At 43.8% G+C, this 27,163-nt stretch overlaps 1 protein-coding gene across 6 annotated transcripts; it reads left to right on the top strand.

The window, feature by feature from the left end:
• Positions 1–321: 321 nt before the first annotated feature.
• slc9a8 (solute carrier family 9 member 8) lies at positions 322–26,240 on the top strand. 6 transcript variants are annotated; one of them, XR_014119658.1, is made up of 18 exons: positions 322–629; positions 1,299–1,477; positions 2,659–2,739; positions 3,606–3,664; positions 6,246–6,329; positions 6,792–6,893; positions 7,937–7,971; positions 8,133–8,276; positions 9,863–9,995; positions 10,614–10,719; positions 13,060–13,176; positions 15,016–15,098; positions 15,840–15,951; positions 16,057–16,277; positions 17,013–17,159; positions 19,243–19,358; positions 24,481–24,680; positions 25,473–26,240. XR_014119658.1 is itself a non-coding variant. In XM_081706606.1 (17 exons), the coding sequence occupies exons 1-16, from the start codon at positions 409–411 to the stop codon at positions 19,354–19,356; spliced, it is 1,938 nt and encodes a 645-aa protein (XP_081562732.1). In that variant the 5' UTR covers positions 322–408; the 3' UTR covers positions 19,357–19,358; positions 25,473–26,239. The 6 variants fall into 6 exon arrangements, 5 of the variants coding, with proteins under 5 accessions (XP_081562732.1, XP_026880322.1, XP_026880321.1 ...); XM_081706606.1 differs by lacking the exon at positions 24,481–24,680 and having other exon boundaries at positions 25,473–26,239; XM_027024521.3 differs by lacking the exons at positions 24,481–24,680; positions 25,473–26,240 and adding an exon at positions 20,827–23,376.
• Positions 26,241–27,163: the final 923 nt, after the last annotated feature.

Below are 27,163 nucleotides of genomic sequence, written 5' to 3'. Positions count from 1 at the left end.
TACTGGAGGATATTTGGTTCTAACAGTCTGCACACTTAATCCCCAGACCTCGTCTTTGAACTAGTCTCCCATTACGTCATGATGCAGGTGGATTTTGGGAAACGTAGTTTAGAAGACGCCTAATTCGCTATATATTAGCAGTCATTAACTAAAATGACATTACTATCGTACAATTATTAGCGTAAATATTGGATTTAGTGAAATGCAGCTCTGTGGACTACGGTTTTTCTAGTTTCTTTGAACTTACATTTTTCGATTGCTAATTATCTTACGAACTACAACTCCCTAACCTCCGAAGACAGAAAAGAGGTCATGACGCGATTTCAGAAACGACGTTTCAGCATGGCTGCAGGGGCAGTAGGTCGTGCAGGCTGCAGCATTTGAGCCGTCGCTGGTGTTGCTTTGAGGATGACAGCGCTGGGCAGTGGCGGCTTGGCCTGTGTGCTGCTCGTGTTTGCGGTCGTGTGGACAGTTGAGAGCGTCGACGAGCCGACAGCGCTCAGAAGAGATCAAGCTGAGGAGAAGCAGCTGGGAAACACCAAGGCCGCACACGTTCAACGAGCTCTAACAAACACCAGACGCGACCTGACAGACCAACACTCTGTGGACGGACGCGCGGAGCTTGTGAGGTATTTGCAGCTATGCTAGTCAGTTCGCTTCACTTAGTTTAGCTAAGCTAGTTGTCGGCCGCAGGCGAGGGTTAGCTGGCTAGCTAAGGGAGCTGCTTTGTGGACTGTGATCTCTTTGCATTGCCAGGATATTTCAGGGTGCAGACAGCTGATGTGAGTAGTAAGTGATTCGGTTTGTTAACCCCCTACTATTGAGGCCAATGGTGAATGTGTTTAGCTAGTTGGCGTAGCTAGCTCCGTGACTTAGCCAAGTGACCGTAACAGCTTTTAATAAGTCGCAGGCGCTAAGAATGAAAGGGTTCGCTTTTTCGGATATTTCATTCAGAGCTGAAACTGTTATTAGAGTTGGTAGTGCACAAGTAGAGCAGCGTTTTCCCGGCCCATACGTGGACTGGACAGTGTTGACTCCGGTTCTGGTAGCAGGACCACAGTACTTAAACATGAGGGTTATGGTACCCGTCATTAGACGTTAACTGGCGATGTCATTTGCATATCTAACCTGGAGATGTGTGCTTTTGCATATCTAACCCTCGCATCAACTCAGGAACCTGAATTCATTCTCGTTTTTTCATTTTCTGCTAGTCACTCAAACCTTATGCTTGCCCGTCCTGTTGTGTGTTTATTTAACTGTGTTTGCATTTAGTGGCGTTTTCTACCACCACTCTGTAGATTAAATACCACCACCAACGTCAGTAATGAGACGGTACACAGCACCACACCTGCTCCCAAGGCAACGACTGGGACCCCGCCGACGGTCAAGCCCATCTTACCGGTACACACAGGGGTCCAAGCCCAGGAGGAGGAGCAGTCCAGTGGAATGAGTATATTCTTCAGTCTGCTGGTTATTGGTACGTACAGGCCCGCCAAGCAAAGCACGGTACCCCACTGTGTGGTTCCGAGTAGCTACTTATCTGAGTAGTAATGCATCCAGAACCTGGAAAGGGACAGATTGTTTTGCAGGTTTATTCATCGATAGACAACGTCTGTTTACTAAAATATAGTGTGAATTATTGTGCAGCAGAGTGGCTTGGTGGTTAGCACGTCTGCATTTCAGTGCTAGGGTCTCCTTCCACAGTCCAGAAACGTGTAGGTTAGGCCAACTGGTCCTGATATGAGTGTGTCTGTCTGACTAGTGATGGACGGTGCTCTGTCCTTATGTGTGTGCGTGTGTGAGCGGCCATGTGTCTGCATGACCAGTGATGGACGGTGCTGTCCCGAGTGTTGTCCTCCCTGCACCTGACGCAAGCAAACAACGATTATTGTTTTACCCGTGGAGGTGCCTCGGGGGTAGAGAAAGATCTAATTGCATGGTCAGGATTTTGCTGAACTGTTCACCCAGTTGTTTATCTCCAGTCCACTATGTACTTAAGGTGATGATAATTGTTCACCTTCTCTGTGATGGTTCAGCGTCGCACACACACGTGGCCTGAGCATGGCCTCTAAAACAAAACTATTCCCAAAATACAGCTGTACCTCGTCCTTTGTTTGTACCAATTCCTCATCTAGATCCTCTCTGGTTTGTCACTTGGCCTGGCTAGCAACTGTCATATTCTGGTAGATACACTGGTGTGTTCAGTTCACTGTGCAGCTCTACTGCATTCTTGCTCCCGTGTAATCATGTCACGTGCTCAACGTGTGCAGTGGGAACTGTTTGCTCTGTTTCTGCACACGTGCGCTGTGGTTTCAATGGAGCTGTTGTATACATACAACCTTCTATGTGTTTATCATAAACTCATATTGCAGTAATGATAAATATATGATTAATTGTGCATTCCTGCTAACAATGAAAACTAGGTACATAATAGCATATTTTTGCATGAAACTCTGTTATGAATAAAGTTGTCACCAGCAATGTCTGACAGACCGTACATACTCAGCGTTTAGTGCAAGGTGCAGGCGAAAAAAGCCAAACACATGGTTATTGCTCCTTTATTAGATCTGTGTGTGTGTGTGTGTGTGTGTGTGTATATATAATATATAGCAAAATATGTTTATAGATTTCTAACCTTTTTTTAAAATTTGTTCACAGGTATCTGCATTGTACTGGTGCATCTATTGATTAAATTAAAGTTTCATTTCCTGCCAGAGAGTGTGGCTGTGGTGTCCCTGGGTGAGTGAGGGGTGGAGACAGGAGACGTTTCTGCTGTCTTTTATTTGTAACTGCTGCTGTTCTTTAGTGGGTGGTGCAACATTCAAACCTCTGAGGTCATCACTGATAAACCACTTCTATGGAATATCTGTGTGGCTTCAACTGTGAAGACACTTCAAATGCACACACCCTTTTGCACAGTTCAGAAACAAGTTAAGCTTGTTTTCAGGTTCACTGAATAAACATTCCCAGAATAAGACCTGTGACTATTAGCCTGTTGGTTCACTTTGTTTGTTTCATAATTTTTGGGGGTGCACAGCCCCTCAACCCCCCTCCCCCACATATTCACGCACACGCACCTTCCTGTCTTTGTGCTTGGTTGGATGCAGATTTCCTGTCATGCTGCCTTTAACCCTGACCCTAACCCTAACCCTAAGTCCTGTAGCCCTAACCCTAACTCTCTCCGCATGATGTCTGTGCCTCTGCCACTAATCAATGTGGCTGTCAGTCATTGTTTTTCCTTCAGTTCTCTCTCTTTCTCTGTTCTTTATTCTCTTCTCCATTGCTGTCTCGATCCCTCCTTCCCTCTATCCTGTCAGTCTGCTCTCTGTAATTAACTCAGCATTTTTGTAACAGGAGCTATGTGTGTGTGCGCGTGCTCATGCCCTAATTCCCATTTAAAAGCAGTTACAGAGTAACTCTCTTTAAGAATTAAACTCCATTGTGTCAGTGCTCCTTACTGCATGTCTAGCTGGGTGTCCGCTGTAGAGTATTACTGGGGTTGCTGGGCTCATGCAGGTGTAGATGATATTTTAGACTGGGGTAGTTGGACTTGTAAAGGGGCTGTATTTCTCTGGTCACTAAACGAATGTCTTGTTCTTTTGCAGGGATCCTGATGGGAGCTTTTATTAAGATTATTGAGACTCAGGAGCTGGCAAGCTGGAAGGTACCTGTCACACATACCTCTTCCTGCTGCTGTGTACTGCTGTGCTTGTTATACAGGTGTTGGTTCCAGTTTTTGAGTTTAATACACCCTGAGACATTTAATTTCCAACTTAATAAAATACATATGAACTTTTAATATTGTGGATCTGTGCTAGGTCATACAGCCTGAACTTTGACTCCTTCCCCAAAATCTACTGGATGTTACGAGTATTTTTATTATTTCCAGTGTTGCGATGTCTTGTTGGAATTTTCCAACTTTCTTGTCCCAGTTTTCAGTCTTGTTTGCTGGCAGTGGGTCAGATGTGCTGGCCACAGGTGTCAGTGTTGTATGATCATGTAGTTCATGTGGAAAGAGGCGTTCTTCACAGCCCTTATCTCTGCTGCAGAGTCTCCATGCTGTTTGCACTAATCCCATAATCCTGTGTCCTGTAACTCACCTGGTAGAGCAGGTAGAACAAGGTGCTAGTAACACGAAGGTCACGGGTTCACTTCCCAAGGTCACGGGTTCACTTCCTAAGGTCACGGGTTCACTTCCCAAGGTCACAGGTTCACTTCCCAAGACATTGTCAAAAGTCACCACACATATGCAGCACTGGATCAGATTACCTGATGCATCCTGCACATGAGATGAGGAGATGACAATCATGTGGGCAGGCTGCATCTGAAACTGTGTCACAGTGGCAGACTTCGTCTCACTGCTAACTCAGACCAGCTGCTTCACGTGTTCTGCCACAGCACCTAATGAATAACTTGGGCCCATCGTAACACGAAGATCATCGTTACATGGTGGAGAGATGGTCATACGGAACACGTGTGTGTGTGTGTGTGTGTGTGTGTGTGTGTGTGTGTGTGTGTGTGTGTGTGTGTGTGTCAGCAAAACGTAGTATAATGAGGATAAAGGTCTCCTTGCCCTACTACGCCCCCTTTTGGACACACTGCTGTACATAAGCATGTGAGATTAGTGTAGTTGTTTTTGTATTTGTTTTTGACTGGATTGGTTGGCTTGTGATATGTTCAGTACCTTCTCTCTAAGGTATCGTACTATCTGAACACAGCTTTATTATGTAAGGAGCTTTGTCCTGTATAGACTTGCTTTCTTTTTCTTTTTTTCAGCATTCTGTCTCTCGCTCATCTCCCTTCACAATCCATCCCTTTATCTCCCTTCCTCTTTCCATCTCTCTGTTTGTCCTTTAGCTTGTACCTTTCATTAGCTGCTATTTGCCCCACAGGCCTGGCCCATGTGTAAGGGGTCTGGCCATTAGTGCTGCTGGGTACACTGAGTGCTATTGTCTGCAGAGGCCCTTTGGCACATTCAGTAATCAGACACCCCCCCCCCCCCCCCCAGCATCTCACATCACCATGAGTGGCTGACCTGGGCTTCACCATAAGTGGCTTGAGTAGCTCACCATGAGTGGCTGACCAAATGTTTGTCCCACAGATAAACCTCTTAAAGCTGTAGGTAAACCTGGAGCTGAGCTGTGTGTGAGCTGCACTGGCCCCACCACTGATCCTGCATTTATACAAACATGGCACTACTATTGATAAATTGATAAATGTAGCACTTATTGGTGTTTGGTTTTGTATTTACGCTCACTGTGTAACTCTTTATAAACATCAGCATTGATCCCTGTGTTTCTACAGTATTCTAGTTCGTTGGTATATTGGACTCTAACCTACTATACTGCCTAGGATGTAGTCTATGATTAAATGACAAAGCACTTTTGTAAGTCGCTCTGGATAAGAGGGTTTAATAAATGCCATAAATGTCAGTTTAAATGTTGTATTCGATCCTGGCAGTGCACAGGTTGCTGTGGTCTTGGTGTCCTGTTGTACGGGTTGCTGTGATCTTGGGGTTCTGGTGTATGGGTCTGTAGGTTGTGTTTTGAGCCTGTGGTGCTGTTACCAGTCCCCATCTGATCTCATGAACTTGCACATATGCTCATTTAGTTTGGTTTCTAGCTTTCCTGACTGGAGTGTCTGTGTTCTTGGTCTGGAGTTGGATGGTGTTTTTCATGACCAGTACTGTCCTGCTTGCTGTTAGCTAGCCTGTAGTGTGTGGGTGTGTGCGCACAGATCTGTGTGTGTGTGTGTGTGTGTGTGTGTGTGTGTGTGTGTGTGTGTGTGTGTTTGTCTTCAAATGAGATCAAAGGTACTGCAGAACAGGTCATTATTGGGTTGTCATGGTGCACTGTGCGTGCACATGTTCGTGTGTGTGTGTGTGTGTGTTCATATGTATGTGCAAACACAGTAGTGTATGTCTTCATTCAAATGTGTACAATTAAGAGGAAGCTGTTCAAACATGGAGAAAATACCTACTGAATTTTGGAAACACGCCCACACACATTTCCTTTATCCCCTGTGTGTGTGTGTGTGTGTGTGTGTGTGTGTGTGTGTGTGTGTGTGTATATACACATGTTCATAGAAAAGTTTGGGTCTGCAGTGCTAAACTAGTGTGTTGCATGCTAGAACACCCAGTTAGGCTCTAGTGTCTGAGGTGTGTGATGTACATGGACTTATCTACATCGGGGTTTTCATAAAAAAATCTGATTGACTGACTCTCTCTCTCTCTCTCTCTCTCTCAGGAAGAGGAGATGTTTAGACCCAATATGTTCTTCCTTCTCCTGCTGCCACCAATTATATTTGAGTCAGGATACTCACTTCACAAGGTGATCACTTCATGTGCCTGCTTCAGCTGTCTCTCTGCTCTGTTTCAGATGCAGAAACGCAAAATATGGGACCTGCAGAAGAGCCATTATTTAATGACTAAATCAGCTTAAACTGATGAACATAATAAAACTAACACTATAAAAGAAGGCTATCAATAAAAAGATATAATAGAATAATAAAATGGAAGAATAAAAATATAATGGAACAATAAAAACTAATGAGTTATTGAAAACCTAGTTTAATATACAGTTCTTTGATGCAGCATAAACAAAGCTGATGTAATGTTGATGTTAATGCTTAACACTCCTTGAGTGAAACAGCATTTCAGTTTGCTCATGGCAGAAGTCTAACTAACAGAAGAGACGGCGTGGTTTTTAAAACACAGGTTTCTTTAATGAGATACAGTGACGTACGGATTCATGTCGTTAGTCGGCTCTGGTGCTTCTCTCTCCGTCTCTTAGGGAAACTTCTTCCAAAACATCGGTTCCATCACCCTATTCGCCGTCATCGGAACCGCTATTTCCGCCTTTATCGTTGGCGGGGGAATCTATTTCCTAGGCCAGGTAAGAACCTTAAGCTTCACGTTGTTCTTGATTGAACACACTGAGCTCGCTGCCAAGCATTTCAGTCCTGAGTATTCACGTCTTCCTCTTCAGTGAGCGTCATTGGATGCCATGAAGTAGGCTGTTTGAGTAGAATATGGAGATGCTGGTCAGTAAGGGCGGTGTCTGACAGCAGTAGGTAAACTTGGGGTTAAATTTCACAAATTAGACCTGCACGTTAGTTGTTCTTTTTGGTGTAAATGACTTGGTGAGCCAGATGAACTTGGAGGCTTCTGACGCTCTGCAGGTGTTCTCAAGCTGCTTTATGTGCATGGACATCAGAGAACGACTGATGAAACACACAAAAAATCCCGCTTGTACTATGAAGCCAGTAGCTCCCATTGTGCAGGGTGGGAGGGAGTCAGGCAGTACACACAATTCCTGCAGGACTGCTGTTGATATTACGCAGATATCATGATGTACTATGATATGCAGATTTGATATAGCATGTTAATTATGCAAATATGATGTACTGCATAGCAAATATGAATGCTATACTTTGCTTCAAAATATGCAGTTGCGTTTTCATCTGTGATGCAGTAGACCGTATTACTGCATTAGTATTGCTTACTTTGGTAATGCACATGTACCCCAGGTTCACATTCTACACTAATATTACATAGTTGTTTTGCTGGCAGACATTATCAGACGTAATCTTACCATTGCTTGTTTTTCCCAGCTTCTCACACTGCGTCCATTTACACACAGGAATGTCTGATTTCATTTCATTTCACAGTGCTTTAGATTAGAGGTTGCAGCTGAACTTCTTTTCGGAATGTTACTAGTCTGGTTTCACTGGTCTATTTAATGGAATAGTGGCTCACGTGTGTGTATCTGACGTGAAATGGACACTTGTTTCTGGTAACTCTGTGAAAACAGGAAGCTGTCCCAATGTGCCCTTCCTGATTTAAAAGAAATAATGATTGATGAAGTTAGTACAGCTCTTTGGGAAAGCGTAGAACCATTTGAGCCTTTCACACTAAATGTTTGTGTTTCTCACACAGGCTGATGTCATTTACAAGATGTCCATGACTGACAGGTGAATGAACAGCTGTTTGACTTTTTAGTTTTATTCACATTCATTTACATTCATTATGCAACTGTTCAACAGAAGACACAAAATGGAATAAGTGATGGAAAAGTTTAATATGATGGGTCACTGTCAGCTTTTTTACTGTGTGCATGCTGGTTGTCATGCAGTTTTGCGTTTGGCTCTCTCATCTCTGCGGTCGACCCCGTGGCCACCATTGCCATATTCAATGCCCTGAACGTTGACCCCGTGCTGAACATGCTTGTGTTTGGAGAGAGCATTCTCAACGACGCAGTGTCCATCGTCCTCACCAAGTACGAAACGCACACGCCCGCCCATTGCCTGCATCACCAGCTGTGTTCACAGCTCTCAGGGACGTGCCGGCGTGGGACGGGTTACTGATCTTAACTGTAAACCTGAACGGGGTTTTAGTTTTAATGCTCATGATGTTAAAGAAAGAGGATGAGACTTTAGAAGAAAGGACTTCACCAACTTAACATGGGGGACGTCACGCTTCATCAGACACGCAGACCAAGCTACAGCTGTGCCGGGTGTGTCCAGGTGCAGGTTACTAGAGCCGGCTGCAGAGCGGTGCATTGTGGGAGGTGGTTTAGGGCAGAAGGTCTTAGACCAGCTAGATATTGAAATATATGATCTGTCACTGCACATTAGGGGCTTTAATGCTTTACACAGATGAACATGTACTGTTCATGGGGTATTGATGAGTTATTTATGGATTAGTGATAAGGTATTTATGGGTTAGCCTATGACAAATACAGATTATAAGAGCATTTTGTCTAAGGCTTTTTCTTTAAATGTTTAAGTTATATTCATATTGCTTTTTGAGTATTGGTGAGAGCCCTGTATAATCCCTAGTGTTGAGTCAGGGTTTTCTGACTGTGGGTACGATTGTGCTTGATGTGATTTACATTTATGGCATTTATCTGATGATTTTATCCAAAGCGACTTATAATTATGACTGAGTACAGTGTGAGCAATTGAGGGTTAAGGGTCTTGCTCAGGGGCCCAACATGGCAGTGGTGGGGCTTGAACCAGCAACCTTCTGATTGCAAGTTCAGTACCTTCACCACTGAGCTACCTGAGCTAAGGAACTCCATTCATGTCAGAAACAGACGCTGACTATAGGTGCCAAAAAAAAGCTGCCAAACACCTTATATGGCGACACCGCGGGTCAGGTGACCTCATAGATGTCAGAGCTCTGCTCTGCTCCCCCTACAGAGGTAAACTGGGGCTACCAGCTTTGTGTTAGAATAAGAGAGAGTAGCCCAGCAGTCCAGGAGGAAGATGAGCATGACATGAAGTGAGGAAGAACTCTGGAGCCCAATGTTGTACACACTGAAACCTCTGGAGACCTTTAGAAGGTGACCCAGCAAAAAGAGTCTGACAGTAACCCAACCCGTAGGAAATGGACATGGAGGCTGAGCAGAGACCTGAGCGTGGTGATATTACGCAGATGGAGAAAAGAGGATTTGAAGTGAGAGGGAAACATTAACTAAGGTTACAGACGTGTGTGGAATGTGATATCACCTATGTAAAGATTCAAATAACTAGACTTAAGGATAGATGACTATTTGAAATAATAATAAGAATATTCTTTATTATCCAGGTTTTTTTGATGGACACAGTTTGCTAACAGTTGCTAAATTGGCTCATTATTGAGCCTTACTGTGGTTAAACAGGTGTGCTCTGTTTTACACAGGTGTGTTGTGGTTAAACAGGTATGTTGTGATTTACACAGGTGTGCTGTCGTTTATACAGGTGTGACATGGCACCATTTTAGCAGTAGATTAACTCCAAGTCCAGACATTTGGTACATAGGGACCATGTGAATAAGTCAGAAACCTGCTGACATCTTTTATTTTGATCTGTCCATTCCCAGTACGGCAGAAGGGTTTGCGAACGCTTCCACGGTAACGGGCTGGGAGACCTTCCTGCAGGCACTGGGTTACTTCCTCAAGATGTTCTTCGGGTCAGCTGCTCTGGGCACACTTACTGGCCTCATCTCTGCTATTGTATCCTTAACCAAGGCTTTCAGACATGTGGGTGTGTGTGCGCGCGTGTATGTGTGGGGCGTAAGGTACTGATATATATACTCTGTGTGTGTGTGTGTGTGAGGTACTGATGCACACACACTTGGTGCCTGGGTGAGTCTCCTTCTTACCTTGTTGCCCCTGTAAAAATGTATCTATAATAAACTCGACTGTCGCTGATGGTTGAATGTTATTTTTGCCCAGGATTGAAGGTGACTTGAATGTGGTGTTTGAGGGTGTACATGTGTATCTGTGTACCCATGGCGTTTGAGGGTATACCGGTGGTGTTTGAGGGTGTTTCCGTGGCGTTGAGGGTGTACATGTGTATCTGTGTATGCGTGGCGTTTGAGGGGGTACCGGTGGTGTTTGAGGGTGTTTCCGTGGCGTTGAGGGTGTATCTGTGTACCCGTGGCGTTTGAGGGTGTACCCATGGCGTTTGAGGGTGTTGAGGGGGTACCGGTGGTGTTTGAGGGTGTATCTGTGTACCCGTGGCGTTTGAGGGTGTACCCGTGGCGTTTGAGGGTGTTGAGGGGGTACCCGTGGTGTTTGTGACTGTGCTGTTCTGCTGTGGGTTTACAGACCTTGACTGCCTCCTCACAGTGTCTGAAGCACGTTGACCTGAGGAACACCCCTTCCCTGGAGTTCGGTATGATGCTTATCTTCGCCTACCTGCCCTATGGCCTGTCGGAGGGTATCAAGCTGTCAGGTAAGTCCCGTAGTAGTACTATAGTCCCGTAATAGTACTATTGCCCCTGGGGCAGGTGTCTTTATGCACTAGCTTCATCAGAGCAAACGCACTAAACATACAAAGTGATCTGCAGGAAACAGGTCAACATCTCTGTTAGGCAGTCAGATGCAGGGTTACATCTTCTAATCTGTGCATACACGCAATACCAGAACACTTAAAGAAGATCTTAAATTTGCGTGTGATGCTGTTACACCCAATTGAAGAAAGATCAACAACAGACTGCAGTGAGAATGGGTTGGTTACTGATGTCAACTACCGTAACACAAAACAGGAGACATGTTTCAGACTTACAGGCACAGAAGGGAACTTTTATTAGCCATTACTGTCTGTGTGTGTGTGTCTTGAATACAGAGGTCATTGTATGTGACTCGGGAGGTCATGCTGTCGTGTTGCTGCTATTTCACGGAAGGTTATCTAACTACGTGAGATTGAGTTGTACCAGAGTGATTTTTCATCATCGTTATTAGCTGAGATGTCAAATTTGACATTTTTGGATCTATGCAGTAGACATACTAGTAAAAGCACTAGAGTGAGTTACAATTGTATTTCGAGCTGAGGGTCGTGTTGGATCTCCTCCTGTACTGCACTGCTGTGTTCTGACAACTCAAACCAGCTACTGTTCTCAAACGCTTTATGCTGTCACACACACGCTGAGGGCCTCTGAGTGTAAACGTTACGGGCAGTAGCAGGTGGAAAATTACTTGGTTTTACCTGGTCGAATTTTCTCGTGTGTAAACCAAAGTTTTTTGTTTTGTTTTGTGTTTGTTGTTTATATCAGTCACTTAGCATCATTATACCAGCATCATCAAAATTATGTTTAACAACCTCACAAACGAACGTTCTGCTCATATGAAAAACGCGTCAAAATCATATTTTTAAATTTACTTATGTTTTTGCCATTCAGAAAATGTTTTATTTAAAACCCAGAATGTAATATGGCACATAACTAAACCTAATTTAGTATATTTTTGACAAATACTGTATGTAGTTTAAGTAATAAAGTGGTCGGAGTGTGGTTAGGAAGCTGCTCACGTGTTGTTGGAGTGTGTCTGATCTGATATTTGATCACCTAATGCTATTTCTCACTACACAGCCATAGTTTGGGGTCACCAGGCTTCCCAAAATATTTAAACAAATGATCGAGTTTGTTAGTTAGCGGTAACTTAACAAAGACTAACCACTTCAGTGTTGGAAAACAACAGTGCATGTGTATTTGTGAGACTGTAAAAACATTAAACCCTTTTTTAGAAAGTCTTATTGTGACACACTTTTACATGCAGCCAGATAGATTCCCCCCTCACATACCCTTTATCATCGTGACCCTCTATCGTGACCCCAGCAGACATGGGCGTTGGATAAGGGAGGATAACACACTGTCATTTAACAGTCACTTTCATGTCTCATTTCCATTTACAACGTAAACCCCTCAGCTGAAGGTGTGTTTACTCCTGAGAAGCTTTGTTTTTAATGGTACCTCACTTCGAGTCAAGAGACTGTCATTCCAGCTGTATCCTGGTACACGGTAGCATGAGCTAACAGTCCTCCAGGACCATGGAGCAACACAGAAGAAGAACAGAAGTGTTAATAAATATAACACAGCACCATTTTTGTTAAATATTTGTTGTCGGTCTCTGGGAGTTGAGGAGTCTGATGGCTGGTGGACGAAACCAAGCCATGGTTTCCCAGTCCGGCTTATAGGCCTCGTCCTGTATGTCAGGAGAGAGGAGAGTTAATGTGAGGGGGTGTGGGGTCACCCACACTGCTAGTAGGTGATGGAGGAGAAAGAGACCCTGATGATCTTGGCTATCCTCACTGTTCACTGCAGGGTTTTTTGGTCTGAGACAGAGCACATCCCAAACCAGGCAGTGATGTAGCCGGTCAGGATACGCTCTGCTACCCCCTGCAGAATGCCACATGTCACTGCAGAACATGTCATTTGTACTTCTGATTACCATTGGTTTCGAAAAATGGCCTCAGCACTGCTGATGGCTAAAGGGCAAGATGTCTCAGTATCTTTTCTGTTCTAAACTGTTTGGAGTTTGTTTTCCTTAAATAAAGCCAAGCCAGTATATTTGTTCCTTTATTTCAGAAGATTGATGAAATATTCATATTCTCTCTCTCTCTCTCTCTCTCTCTCTCTCTGTCGCGCGCGCTCTCTCTCTCTCTCTCTCTCGCTCGCTCTCTCGCTCGCTCTCTCTCTCTCTCTCGCTCTCTCTCTCTCGCTCGCTCTCTCGCTCGCTCTCTCTCTCTCTCTCGCTCTCTCTCTCTCTCTCTCTCTCTCTCTCTCTCTCTCTCTAGGTATTATGGCCATCCTGTTCTCTGGTATCGTGATGTCTCACTATACCCATCATAACTTGTCTCCTGTCACCCAGCTCCTAATGCAGCAGACGCTACGCACAGTTGCCTTCATGTGTGGTTAGTGTTTGTCTCCAGTGACCTTTAACGCACACACCACTGTCACCTACAGTCATTTCACACACACTGCTGAAAAACACCAGCCTACATTTTTTCTCCAGGCAATATTAAAATAGACTTGCACAAATTAAACTTCATGTTCTACTAGTATTGTAAAGAACTAAACCAGGACAGTGGAGTAACGCATAGACGCTGTTCATATTCAACAGAGCCCGGAGAGGTTAGTTTTCCCTGCACGTTTGATTCCGGGCAGTTTCTCAAACCTTATCAAGAAGGCTTCAATCACTCGTCAAACCTTATCTAATTTAACATTAGTGTAGGTGACATTAGCTACTAGCAAGTTCCAAGTAACTAGGTTAGATAACTACGTAGTATAAGACATCACCCAGACGCTAGCTAGGTTAGCTAAGTAGTTCGGTTGCTTAAATATCCACACTAATGGATAGCTAATCAGTTAAAATAAGTTAAATCTGGTAAAGTTGTTAAATCTGTTAAAACCAGTTGTGTTTGAGACTGAAATATCCCTGAAGGAGGCTCGCATATATACGATTAGATGCCAAACGTTGTTGTGGAGAACAGAAGCAAGTAAAAGCTGCTTCCACAACTCCACGTTACTGGCTAGCTAGTAAACAACCTAGCCCATTTACACGGAGGTCCATTACGTGTTACGTTCAGAGAAACTGCCCGTGTTGTCGTATAATTCTGCAATATTCCTTTGTCAGGTACATTTCTAATATATTCCTAACATTAGCTTCTCCAGCATGTCAAGTCACATCTATTTATATTCGGTTTAGGGGTCCAGATCCCTAACGATTAAGGCAGAGGCCACAGTGGCGAGGAAAAATGAAGAAAGAAACCTTGGGAAGACCAGGACCCAGGAGGAATGCTTGTCTTTGGTCCGCCGAGCTAATAACGAGCTTCGTTACGTTTCGTTCAAGTAGCCCCTCCAGTGTAGACGTGGGCGTCTCGGTGCTCTGGTGTTCCAGGGCGGGCCAGCTTTTTCTGCGGCCGCTGGAATAGCTGCTGTGGCTGGATGGATATGAAATGGAAGTCACTGTCATTTGACATCTAATCAGTATGTTTGGTTTGAGAACTGAAATATTATCTGCAGGGCTGCCAGATTGCTGCAGTGGTGTCTACGCAAGACGTGTTTCAAAATCTGCCAAATTGAATGAAAAACCACCAGAAAATACACACGAAAAACAATGGTCAGATTTTCAACAATATTAAACCAACATTGCCTACTAATAACCTGCTTGTATCTTAAAATGTACAGAGCAGTAATTATAAATTATGGGGCATTTGCATATCTTCCAGTTATGAGGTGTTTGCTGCATGTTTGTTCTGGGACACAGAAGCTGTCAATGCGGTAGACCCTCCACTGGTGCAGGTGATGTCCAAGGCGCTACATCAGGGTCACTTTCACTTTCTTTGCAGTAACTTCGTTTGTATTTTCCCCACTTTGACATTGTGAGAGCCAAAACTGATGGCCTAACTGACGGCTCAGCCTGGCAATGGCGGTCTCTTGACAGGAGGGAATAACCTGTCAGTAAAACTTTTGACAACTGATTGGATGTGGTGAGAAGGTAATTTCAGCAATAGTTTGTATAGTTTAGTTTATATATAACCTATTGCTGATGGGAAACCGGCAAAAGCAGATAAAAACCCAGTTCATTTAGTTCTAGGGCCAAATCATAGGCCTGTAAATGGGAATGTAAAAATCACACGTGGGCATTTTTCACTCTGACCCAAATCACGTACCATCACACACCTTCACAAACCACCACATACTGGAGGCTTTATGTGGTGTTCTAATTACACGTGTGTTGTGTTTTTCAGAAACATGCGTGTTTGCCTTCCTGGGTCTTTCCATCTTCAGCTTCCCTCACAAGTTCGAGTTCTCGTTCGTCATCTGGTGCATTGTAAGTGACTGCGTCCTGCTCAACATGACACCTAGTGTTGCCATGGCTACTGATCCAAAGTCTGAACCTGCCTTGTATCTGTTTAAAATGTCAATATTCAGAAACTGCTAAAACAGTGTTGTATGCTTTTTGCTTTTATTCTGTGCTGATGCCCTTGGCTTACACAGTCATGTGTATGTCTGATGTCCAGTTGGAGGTGTGTGCAGGTCACGGCACTTTGGCCTGAGATCTGTCATACGGTTGATACTTTTCATTAATCTTGATTATATTAAATATTATTAATATTGAGCCTGCTGGGTTGACTCTAGTTGGGACATCTGTTAAAGTGTCCAGATGGTCTGTTAATTTAATGCTGTATCCACACAGGATGCACTGAGCAAGTAATCTTGGGTGTATTCAGGTACACCAACTCAGTAAACAGAAGGTCACTTGTAAAACCCAGATTTCTTTTGTATGGGAACTCTGGGTCTTCACTTTACTCCAAAACAGTCTACCCATAATTCTCACAAACACTAAAATTAAACAAATAACTTGAACACCACTTTTGGAGATCTGCAGGATGTGGTTCCCATGCCTTGCTCTAAGGGTCCAATACCTCTGAAGGTGAATCTAGCCCCATCCTTGACCTTGACCGTGACCCTTACCTAAATAAGTAGGTACTCATGACCATGTAGTCAGTAGCAGAAGCCCAACAGAGACCAGAGTTTACAGAGGTGCTGCATGTGTGTGTGTTTCCTGCAGGTACTAGTGCTTGTGGGTCGAGCTGTGAACATCTTCCCATTGTCCTTCTTACTCAACTTCTTCCGGGATCACAAGATCACCCCTAAAATGATGTTCATTATGTGGTTCAGCGGTGAGAACCCCCTCTTCCCTGTCCTGAAGCCCCCCACTCCCCCCCCCCCCCCCCCAAAGCCCCTAATCTCTCTGTCTCTGTCTGTAATGCCTTGCGCCGGTCCAGGTCTTCGCGGTGCTATCCCCTATGCTCTGAGCCTCCACCTGGGTCTGGAGCCAATTGAAAAGCGCCAGCTCATTGGCACCACCACCATCGTCATTGTCCTCTTCACCATTCTGCTGCTGGGGGGAGGGACCATGCCCCTCATGCGCATTTTGGACATTGAGGAGAGCCAATCACGACGCAGGAACAAGAAGGATGTTAACCTGAGCAAGACAGAGAAAATGGTAAAGGGGTTGTTCTTTTACGCTGTTGGTCATGTTGAACAGGTTTACAGGCTCAGACTGTTTGATCCCCAACATTAAATATTCTACTGCAGTGGATTACTGCGTGGTTTACGCACCACGGCGGATTATTACGTGGTTTACGCACCGCGGCGGATTATAGAATCCACCTCAGTGCGTAACCACGCTATAATCTGCCACAGCGCGTAAACCATGCTATAATCCACCGTAGTGCGTAAACCATGCTATAATCCACCGTAGTGCGTAAACCATGCTATTATCCGCCGCAGTGTGCGCTGTTTACGCACTACGGTTTACACACTACAGTGGATTATAGTGTGTTTACAGAGTTGCTCCCCTACAAAGGCTGGTATGAAATCTTGAGACACTAGATTGCATGTTTGCCTTGCTGAAATGCTCACAGGGAGCATTTCCCACTGCTCTCTCTGTCTCACACTGGTAAAGACTCGAAAGTGAAGATTTTGGGCCTTGCCTGGGGAGGTCAGTAGAGGGGCGTGGGGTCTCTCTCTCGCCTTCCCTCCATCCCACCGTGATGCCTTTCTGTACCCAGGAGGTCGAGCAAACTGCACTGACTACACTCTCGCACACTAACGTGTTCAAACTGACCGTAGCTATGTGGTGTTTTGAGTTCATGTTTTTAATGGTTCGTAATTAGAGGTGGTCAGTTCTGTGTTTTATCTGAATCTCCATCATGCTCTTCCCTCTCTCTACTCTCAGGGTAACACAATAGAGTCAGAGCACTTATCTGAGCTGACGGAGGAAGAGTATGAGGCTCAGATCGTGCAGAGGCAGGACCTGAAGGGTTTCCTCTGGCTGGATGCCAAGTACCTGAACCCCTTCTTCACGCGCAGACTCACACAGGAGGTGAGAGTTCCTGCCACACACTCTCATTCGGTTCTGCACACACTTTCTTCGAACCTTTAGTGTCGGGACGACCTCTCAATCTGACCTAAACAGAGCTAACACTGCCATGGACTAACAGCACAAGAGGGGCAGAGACCTACACGCACCACACCCCTCTATACACGCCACACACAGTGAATGCCACATACATGGTAAACACGTGTAGGCCGGAGCCAAGAGGCAGACCTGGAGACCAAAGGACTGAACACCCAAGTACAGAATAAAGCTGGATGGTTCTTCTACATCTGAGGGGCTTTTGTAGTACCAAAGGTCTTATCCCGCTGTAATCGGACTCATTCCAGGAAACGTGAAATCCTGCACTTAGAGGAGCGGAGGTGGGTTATAGTACACAATGAGTTCACTCAGATACTGGGGGGCCAGACCAGTTAGAGCTTCGTATGTTAACATGAGAGTTTTAACTGGGAGCCAGCACAGAGCTGTTGGAACACAAGTGAGAGTTCATTTGAGGGCATCCAGTTAAACCATTACAGTAATCCTGTCTTGAAACCAGTTTCTCTGGATCTCGTGAGGAAAGTGTCACACTTTAACAATATTACATAATTGGAGAAAGGGCAGGTTTAGTAGCATTACATGTGAGTGTCCAGTGAGCTCACCGTCAGTAGCACCTCAGTGTTTACTAAAGGTTTGGTGTTTTACTGAAGCATTATTAAGGTTTAGTAGAAAAATGGATAAACTTGCTTCCTGCAGCTTTGGGTCCAAACACCTCAGTCCTCAGTTTTGTTAAGATTATGGACAACATCGGGATTAGCAGATATATAACAGTGTATTGTCTGCTTAACGGTAGAAACCAGTGCTGTTCTTATGAATAACTGTGCCTAATAGTATCATATATATATATAATGGAATTAGAATTACATATATAATGGAATTGGAATTACATATATATCATTAGAATTACATATATAACAGAGTTTAGTATTGCATATATAATGGAATTAGAATTGCATATATGTAATTCTAATTCTATTGCATATACCATTGGAATTACATATATAATAGAATTAGAATTACATATATGTAATACATTTAGAATGACGTATAATCGAATGGAATTAGAATTACATATAATGCGGTTAGAATTACATATACAATAACATTTATTTATGTATTTATTTATTTATTTTATATATATATATATATATATATATATATATATATATATATATATATATATATATATATATATATAAAATTAGAATTACATATAGAATTATAATACTAACCAGGCAGCAGCCAAGATTCATCTGCAGAATCATAGGAAATACTGTTAATTCTATTCCTAATATTTTCAATCTTGTCATTAAAGATTTACATTTATTACTGTTACATTCTAGCAGGGCAAAAAAACTCAGTATCGGTTTGGTGCCTAGTTAGTTTTCATTATTAGATAATAATCTTGGATTGTTTTAATTTTTTGTACTGGAGAGTTAGCCACAGTGAAGGTGTTTATATTCAGTGGGGTTTTAAATATCTCTGAGCTCCATTTACACTCTAAGCTTTGTGTGGCCTGTCTGACTACACATGTGGTTGCTGTGAAGAGTCTCTTCTCACTAATCCTGTTGTCTGAGATCTCCACAGTCTTACTTTACACAGATTGAATGTGTTGGATGTCTTAGGTTATACAGAATGAATTATCAATGTGCACTTTAAGAGGATTTTATACACTCTCAGAGTGAATATTACAGTCTCCTCCAGTTTTTGCCTTGTTCAGTAATTGTACCCTGTTTGATAAGAAGTCTGAAAATTCCTGCAGAAGCTCTGAGTCAGGATCTGGGGGTGGGGCGATAAACCGCTCAGTCATGATCAAGGTTATTTATATCACACACAACACACACATCACCACCAAGCAGCTTCCCACACGTCTGGGTCCAGATCCCTAATGAGTGGAGGGTGATGGAGGTGAAGGAACCTCCCTTGCTGGTGAGGAGGTGCTCACACTGGAAGATATTGAAGATTAACTTAATCTGCAATAAATCTGTTTATTGAGAAATCTCTCTCTCTGTCTATCTCTACCCCCCCCCAGGACCTGCTTCATGGGCGGATCCAGATGAAGACTCTGACCAATAAGTGGTATGAGGAGGTGCGTCAGGGTCCGTCAGGCTCTGAGGATGAAGATGATGAAGCTGAACTACTCTGAAGGTGAGGGGAGCTTTGTGAATCAGGAACTGTGAGTGAACCTGAGAACTGGGCTGAACCACTGCGCACACACCCCTTTACTGGGCATACCAAAACAGAGACAGGCCAAACCACTACAGGGTACGGGACCTCATTCTGAGAGGCGTTTTGTACAGACCTGAGGGGAACCATAGAGGAGTATAGACAGAAAGCTGGAAAGGTCTACAGAAGTGATGGCATGTGGACAGAAACACGACATTCTCACAGGAAAAGGAGTGGGAAACGTTTAATTGTGGGTTTTGGAGCTGATGAATTTCTCTGTCCTCTGATTTAGAGATATGGACCTTTCAGCATTGAATGTTCGGGTGGTGGGCCTGTATCTTCCTTTTATATATATATTTATTAGTTTTCTATTATTTACAGAGTTTTTTTTACATGTTAATATATTAATAGATAATGGATAATTGATAATATCTCTTGCCATTGCTACTGTGCCAGACTTTGTGATGTGAAACGGATAATCACAGCACTGCTGAGAATGTGAAATGAAGCACGAGTGGTGTGGCTTTTAAATGCGGGACTGGGAGCCTGCTGGGGAAGTTAAGTGTCACATACTCAACTACATTCCCATCCGTCACGTTTGGCTCCAGTTCGTCACCCTGACTGGACTATAACTGGGACTAATAAACTGCATCACAGCAGTAACTGCTAAGATGGAGGTTATGTTGGGTCTTATTACTGAATGCCATAGAACACTCATGTTTTAAATAAGTTTCTTTATTTTGCATCGTTGTCTTTTGATGACTTGATTAATTAATTAATTGTTTAATTGTTTTTTGATTGACTGGAATACTACAGTGTAGGTTGAGTTACTAGTATATAAATTTGACCACATAAAACTAGGCATCTGATTCCTTAATGTAAATGTAAATTCCTTAATGCTCATGTAAACATCGACACTGGTTTTTAGGTTTTATTCACTGTAGTTGTGATTTTGATTTACAACTATATCTGTAGTACAAAAATATGCATATGAATTAAAATCCTTTGTACTACAAATAAATGTATGTGTGAGTCATTTGTTTAGTGGAGAGAGAGAGAGAGAGAGAGAGAGAGAGAGAGAGAGAGAGAGAGAGAGAGAGAGAGAGAGAGAGAGAGAGAGAGAGAGAGAGAGAGAGAGAGAGAGAGAGAGAGAGAGAGAGAGAGAGAGAGAGAGAGAGAGAGAGAGAGAGAGAGAGAGAGAGAGAGAGAGAGAGAGAGAGAGAGAGAGAGGCAGACAGAAACCATTTTTGGACTGGTGGACTAAATGTCTAGTTCACTTTCCACTAACTGATTTTAACGTCTGATATACGTGTGTGATGTGTTCTGCCCTGGAAGGTCTTCATTCAATGAGTCTTCCTAATTTAACATAATGGTGCCCAGGTGCTTGTACAGTCTCTTGTAGTCTCAAAGCTCCACTACTGTAACTCGCTACTCACTGGTCTTCCTCTAGGAGCCCTCAGACCTCCACAACTGATGCAGAACACAGCAGCACAACTGGTCTTCAATCATCTGAACTCCACACACACTGCTAACTATACTACTGCACTCCCTTCATTGGCTTCCAGTAGCTGTCTGCTATATTTAAATGACCACTGATCCTGCTCCTAAGTACTAAGTCTAGTATTTATTGTTTATTACACTGATTGTTGTTTGGTACAGAGCTTATGTGTTTCACACGTCTAGGCATCGGCATTGATCCTTGTATTTCTTCAGTATTTTAGTTCATTGGTATCTTGGACCCCATGGCGGTTTGAGTCATCTTTGTCTTACTGTGCGATATCTGACTCCAAACAGGCGGAGAGAGCCCTCCACCACAGTCCCGCCTCAGATGTACGATTTGCTATCAAGTGAGATTGTACATGAGAGATATGTGCCTTAATGGACACTCTTCACACACGTCATAGGCACACCGTAATATGACTCCATTCAAATACCTTCTGTGGGATTTGTAGTAAATGTCTGGGAGGAGGATTTGACCTCCTGGTCTCCTGCTGGTCCTTATGACTGGTGGATGGATCTGTGAACCCAGCTAGGATGTGTTTCGCTTGTAAAAACATTACTGATGTACAGACACGAAACTCAAACAGCACACATAGCTCATCCAGAATAACAAATGACTGTTACAGAAACACTGTCTCCATCTCTCTGAGTTCATAAACAGGTCGGTTCCTCGCCTGAAAGTGATCCACAGTCCCCAAGACTGACTGTGCTTGTCCAACAGTCAACGGCAGTGTTTCAAATTCTTGAAATTTCAACAATGTGAACTTTCTTGACAAAAAGCCCACCCCATATCACACCCTTCTTGCACACCTCTTCGTGATGACCTCGAGTGCTTTATTGTTTTTCATCAACAGGTTTGTGAATCATAAAGCAAATAAGCCCTGAATACAGTTTCAATAGTATGTTCTTAGGTGGGCAGGATCAAGGATGAACCCAGCAAGTCTAGAAGTCTGTCAACTGTTGAAGGAAAATTTCATAATGGAAGGAGAAGCAATATCTATACTGGAAAAAACAGTTAAGAGTTCAGATAGGTGGTACAGTGGAACATTAAAGATCAGGCTATGCGGCTAGAGACAGAATCACTGAAGGCTGTTAGTAGTATTGAGATGTCATGTCTACCAGGTAAACCGAAACTGTCTGCTGCCTCGTATTAGATGGACATTGATGGTGTATGAGGGCCCAGTGACGGTAGTACAGAGGCTGGACAGGATTATATGTGTATAAGGACGTGGTTAGGGGTGTGGTGGTGTTGAAGTAGTACAGTGTGGTATGGGAGGGGAGTGTTGCAGTTACTGCTGACAAGTTTAGTTGAGGAATTTAAATAGGAGTTTGTTGGGATCGAAGGATGTGTGATTGAAATAGTGGCACCTGGGATGCAAAAAGTGGAATCGGCAAATTTTGGGATCTGTTAGCTAAGAGTTCGTTAGAGTTAAGGGACGTCATTGGACGAGTGCAGTGTGCTAAGACAGGCCTTGTCAGGTGATTCCTGGAATACGAGTCGCATCAAGTTTTCCTTGGAGCAACCTATGACATCCTTCCAATGCCACTAAATTTCACACGCTGCATAAAGACCCCAAGCTTAAATCATGTGTCATTTGACACACTGAAGCATGTTTGATTTCAGCAGCATGTAAGGGTGCTTTGTAGCAGGGTTGATGTATGAGGAGATCAGCGTGTTGTGTTTATTTGACAGTAAGTGCCTGGAAGGTAATGTGTTGCTGAGTGGTGTTGATCATAAAGCCTTTAAGATTGTGTAAGAGGGGCTGTGTGTGGCAGATCAAATGCACGCTATAAATGTTGGAGACTGGGTGAACGTTGGTGTCTGGGTGAAGTGCGGTATTAGACATCTCTTGTGGACGTGGGTAAAAAAAGCTCCAGGTCCCTACAGTGTATCTCGTTAACTACACTGAGACCGTACATGGTGCTGTACTCTATAAACATATAGTCTATTTTATAAAATGAATCATTCTATTTGAGGATGCAGTGGATGAATAATTGGTGTTGGACCGGTAGAGATACGAGGTCTTAGACCAGTAGACATATGAGGTGGTAGGCCAGTAGAGCCCCATGTGGGGCCAGTGAATGACTGCTTATATGGGGCCCATGTCATGCCCACTTTGGCCCCATGATTGGCCCATATGGAGCCGATGGACAAATCTTTCTGGGCCCTGGCTGTGTTGCCCAAAAGAGGCTCAATTTCCAGCCCATTTCAAAGCCATGTAGGACATGAACACATGGACATGAACCTCCATGTTCTGTAAAAATACTTTAAAGGTGCACAAAAACACCCCTACCCTTTACCATAACCATAACCCTGATCCTGAACCTAACCTTAGTCCTAACCCTATAACCACTCTCTACACAGTGTTACTTCTCTATCTGAATTACTGCAAAAACAAAATGTATTATCTTATTCGATCTTATTCAAATGAATGTTTTGACATGTCAAATTTAGCAAAAAGTGTAGGAAAATAATAAATAAAATACATAACACCCCTGACCTCTGGTGCCCATTCTAACACTAACACTTCATTCAGGTGCATAGCCACAACTGTTACACACACACACGCACACACACACGCACGAGATCCCTCTGTTGTAACAGTCATACAATATCTCCAGCAATCACTGGATGACGTTATGAGAAAACATGGAGGTCTGTTTTCCAAAATGGTCAGTTTTTTTTTTTTTTTCTGATGCTTTGAAGCTAATAATATAAAAGTAGCAGTGATGCTGGTACCATGACATTACCATGGAGACAAAGTGTTCTGGAGGGAAAAACTGAAGGTTACTCAGATCGACATCCTTGACCAGGAGGCTGCCATAGAGTGCTGTAGACCTCCTCAGACTGTAGACCTGCTCAAACCAGACCTCTTAAAACTGTAGACCTGCTCAAACTGTAGACCTGTTCAAACTAGACCTGCTAAAACTGTAGGACCCTCCCCCCCAAAGTAGACCTCCTCAATCTGTAGACCTGCCCAAACTAGACCTGCCAAAAGTATAGACCTCCCCAAACTAGACCTCCTCAAACGCAAGACATAAGCAATCTCCTCACATTCTCTCACTCAGTCACACTGGGATTCAAGGAAATTGTTCAACTCATTTAAAAACTGCCTACCAAATAAAAGTCTCATATTAACATGCCTGAGGTTGGTGAATAAGTGATTATAGTGTTGACTGAGGCCTGGACCAGGCCTGCCTAAAACGCTTCTTAACCTTGTTCTGTCTATCAGCAAGAGCTGACATTCATTACAAATGAAGGCGTGTGTGTGTGTGTGGAGTCTTCAACAGTGTAACATTAGTGACCTCTGCTGCTCATTTCATCTCAACACACTTTCCCTTAGCAAAGTCTGTCCGCTACATTTTTTAAATTTACATTTATATCCAAAGCAACTTGCAATTATGACTGAGTAAAACTTGACCAAATGAGGGTTAAGGGTCTTGCTCAGGGGCCCAACAGTGGGGCTTGAACCAGCAACCTTTCAATTACAAGTCAAGTACCGTAACCATTCTGCTACCACTGCCTTTTAAAATATATTCAGTCCAAAAGTTTACAACTCTCATTTACGTACTAATAACCAATTACTCTTCTGTTCTTTTACAGCTCTTAAATGCCAATGTACACTTACAGTATGGTGGTGCACTATGTTCACATGAGACACAATAAAATGAACCACTGTGAAGTAAAGCCCTGCTGCTACAGGTCTTTGTAGGTGAGGGAAAGAGACGGGTCTCTCTCTCTCTGACACTGGGTTTCTTAGGACTCGTTCTCATTCTCGGCCTCTGCAGGAAGCCCTCTTAAAGGTAAAACTGAACCTGGCAGCACGTCAAATGCACCACACAGACACCTCACATTTGGATTCTTCATAACAGTTTCACACCAGAATATCTTTACTTCTGAGGAGGCCCCGCCCACCCTGTTCATCTGTCCAGTCACACAAGCCCACAGCTGTGAGCATTCACCACTGTTCTGACTGTACTACATGTGTGGTGCACAGCTAACCTGTCATTACTAAACATGCACACTCTCCAATGTTCACTTACTAAACACTCTCCAGTGTTCACCTACTAAACACACACATGCTCCAGTGTTCACCTACTAAACACACAACACACACACTCTCCAGTGTTCACCTACTAAACACACACATGCTCCAGTGTTCACCTACTAAACACACAACACACACACTCTCCAGTGTTCACCTACTAAACACACACGTGCTCCAGTGTTCACCTACTAAACACACACATTCTCCATTGTTCACATACTAAACATGACACCATACGTACACACTACGCTCACCTAACCTTAAGCCCTAACAGCTAACCTCTAACCCCTAACCATAACCCAACACCATGTTATGTGACAGCTCCATGATTTGAGGCTCCTCCTTCTTCTAATTAAATCTGGTGACATCCAGGTCCTGGATCTTGGAGTTGGTGAGGTATTGTCATGATGGAATAACCCAACATAATGTTTGTGTTGAAGTAATGATGAACACAATCCTGTCTGGCTCCAGGTGGATCTGGTCTGTTTTCTTGAACCCTGTTGTGTGTCCCATGTTTCTTAGCTGAACATGTCTTGCTGCTTTTCAGTATCAGTGGCCTGGATGAAGAAAACGGAGTTTTGATCCGGGACCCTGCAGCAGTGACCGTACTCGCGCTACACTGGAAACCTTCACCTCCTTCATCAGGAGGCACGTGTTGGGAAGGGGGAGGCGCACTCCTGCCCAGTGTGCTGGAGCCTGACCTTTATTCCCTGGAAAGCTCATAACACAAGTTGTTGGTTTTTTTTCTGCACTGATATTCAATGTCAGTTAATGTTCAGTGCATTATGGAAAATTCCTAAACCTTCCATCCTTCCGTCACACGTTTCTAGTCTGACCTTACTTACTTCCCAGTCACACCACTAACTCACAGCTCACTTGAATCTACCTACTAAAACATGTTTCTCACACACCAAATGGAATCTTTCTGTTTGGACATAATTTTATTTTATAAAATCATCGCTTTTTATTCATTTAGATATTTGATATATATATTTATATATTCATGTTTTCACCAACAAACATTTTTGCCAAGTCCCCCACCCCCCAGTTGCCGGGTGGGAAGCACGAGGCCTTCACGTGTCTGTGTGACCACGCTTTCATTACTCAGGCCAGGATGAGGGTGGAGGAGCCCAGCCTCAGCTCCGTCACACCTCACCAGCACGCAGACAGAGCAAAGACCGACCCGCCACCCAAGGATGACCACGTTCACAGATCAGTCAAAGGTCAAAGTTCAGTGGCTCAGCAAATGCCCAAGTACACGTCAGGGCTACGGGTTGGTGCGGTTGGGTGCGATGTGTGTCCTCGAACTGCTCGGATATGCAGCCACTCTGGGCTACGGATCAGTTACCTGGAATCCCTGAATCCCTGCTGTCGTACGTCACACACACACACATTAAAATTTTCTTTTCTCCAAGAATAAATCTGCTCAGAAAACTGTAGTTTTCACTGTAGTTCATATTAGAAGCGTGCAAGAGGAAGTGAAGAACTGTCACACCGTTAAAATCTAAACGGATGTAGAATACTAGCTGGCTGTGCTCGTCCGCTCCACACATGCACACGGATCTGCTCATCACCATAGCGTACTCACTAGGGTCACGGCGAATTAGTCACATGCTCCGTGCTTTCTAGAAACTAAGAACTATACTGACTGCTGAGTAAGCCTGAGGATGACCACAGTGGTTCAACACACCTGCTTGACTTACAGGAATATAAATTAATATAGAAATGAAATCTTGGACGATGATTTTAATATCACAAGTGATCACTTCAGTACATCATAGGCCCAACCAACGCTCCCTCCCTCCCTCCCTCATACATATGGTCCAGGTGGAGCTTTGACCCCTCCCACCATGATACATATGGTCTAGTTTGTGCTTTGGCCCCTCCCACCACGATACATATGAAGCTTTGGCCCCTCCCACACCAATACATATGATCCAGACGATCTTTGACCCCTCCCATAATACATATGGTACAGGTGAATCTTTGGCCCCTCCCTCCCACAATAGTGTCCAGGTTCACGGGCAGCACTTGTGATTCTTTAATCTCCCCAGGAATCCACAGGAACCGGTCCGTGTTGGAGGGTTTGGATCAGGACTGGTGACGTCCCCGTCTGTCCCCGTCCACTCGTCTTAACATCCCAGTCGGCCGCTTTGTTTGTGTAGCGTGTTGTTATTATTATTTCATCTGGAACGTATTATTAGGACGTGGCTCTGCGAGTGTGACCACACATTTAAT

Source organism: Electrophorus electricus, chromosome 24, assembly GCF_041902795.1.
Source record: "Electrophorus electricus isolate QZ-2024a chromosome 24, ASM4190279v1, whole genome shotgun sequence".
NCBI lineage: Eukaryota > Metazoa > Chordata > Actinopteri > Gymnotiformes > Gymnotidae > Electrophorus > Electrophorus electricus.
This window is presented reverse-complemented; position numbering and strand designations above follow the sequence as displayed.

Coding starts and splice junctions, on each gene's coding strand:
- slc9a8 (XM_081706606.1), top strand. CDS start 409: ATGACAGCGCTGGGCAGTGGCGGCTTGGCCTGTGTGCTGCTCGTGTTT. Junction 1,478..2,658: donor CTTCAGTCTGCTGGTTATTG/GTACGTACAGGC, acceptor ATTTGTTCACAG/GTATCTGCATTGTACTGGTG. Junction 15,099..15,839: donor CGTTCGTCATCTGGTGCATT/GTAAGTGACTGC, acceptor TGTTTCCTGCAG/GTACTAGTGCTTGTGGGTCG.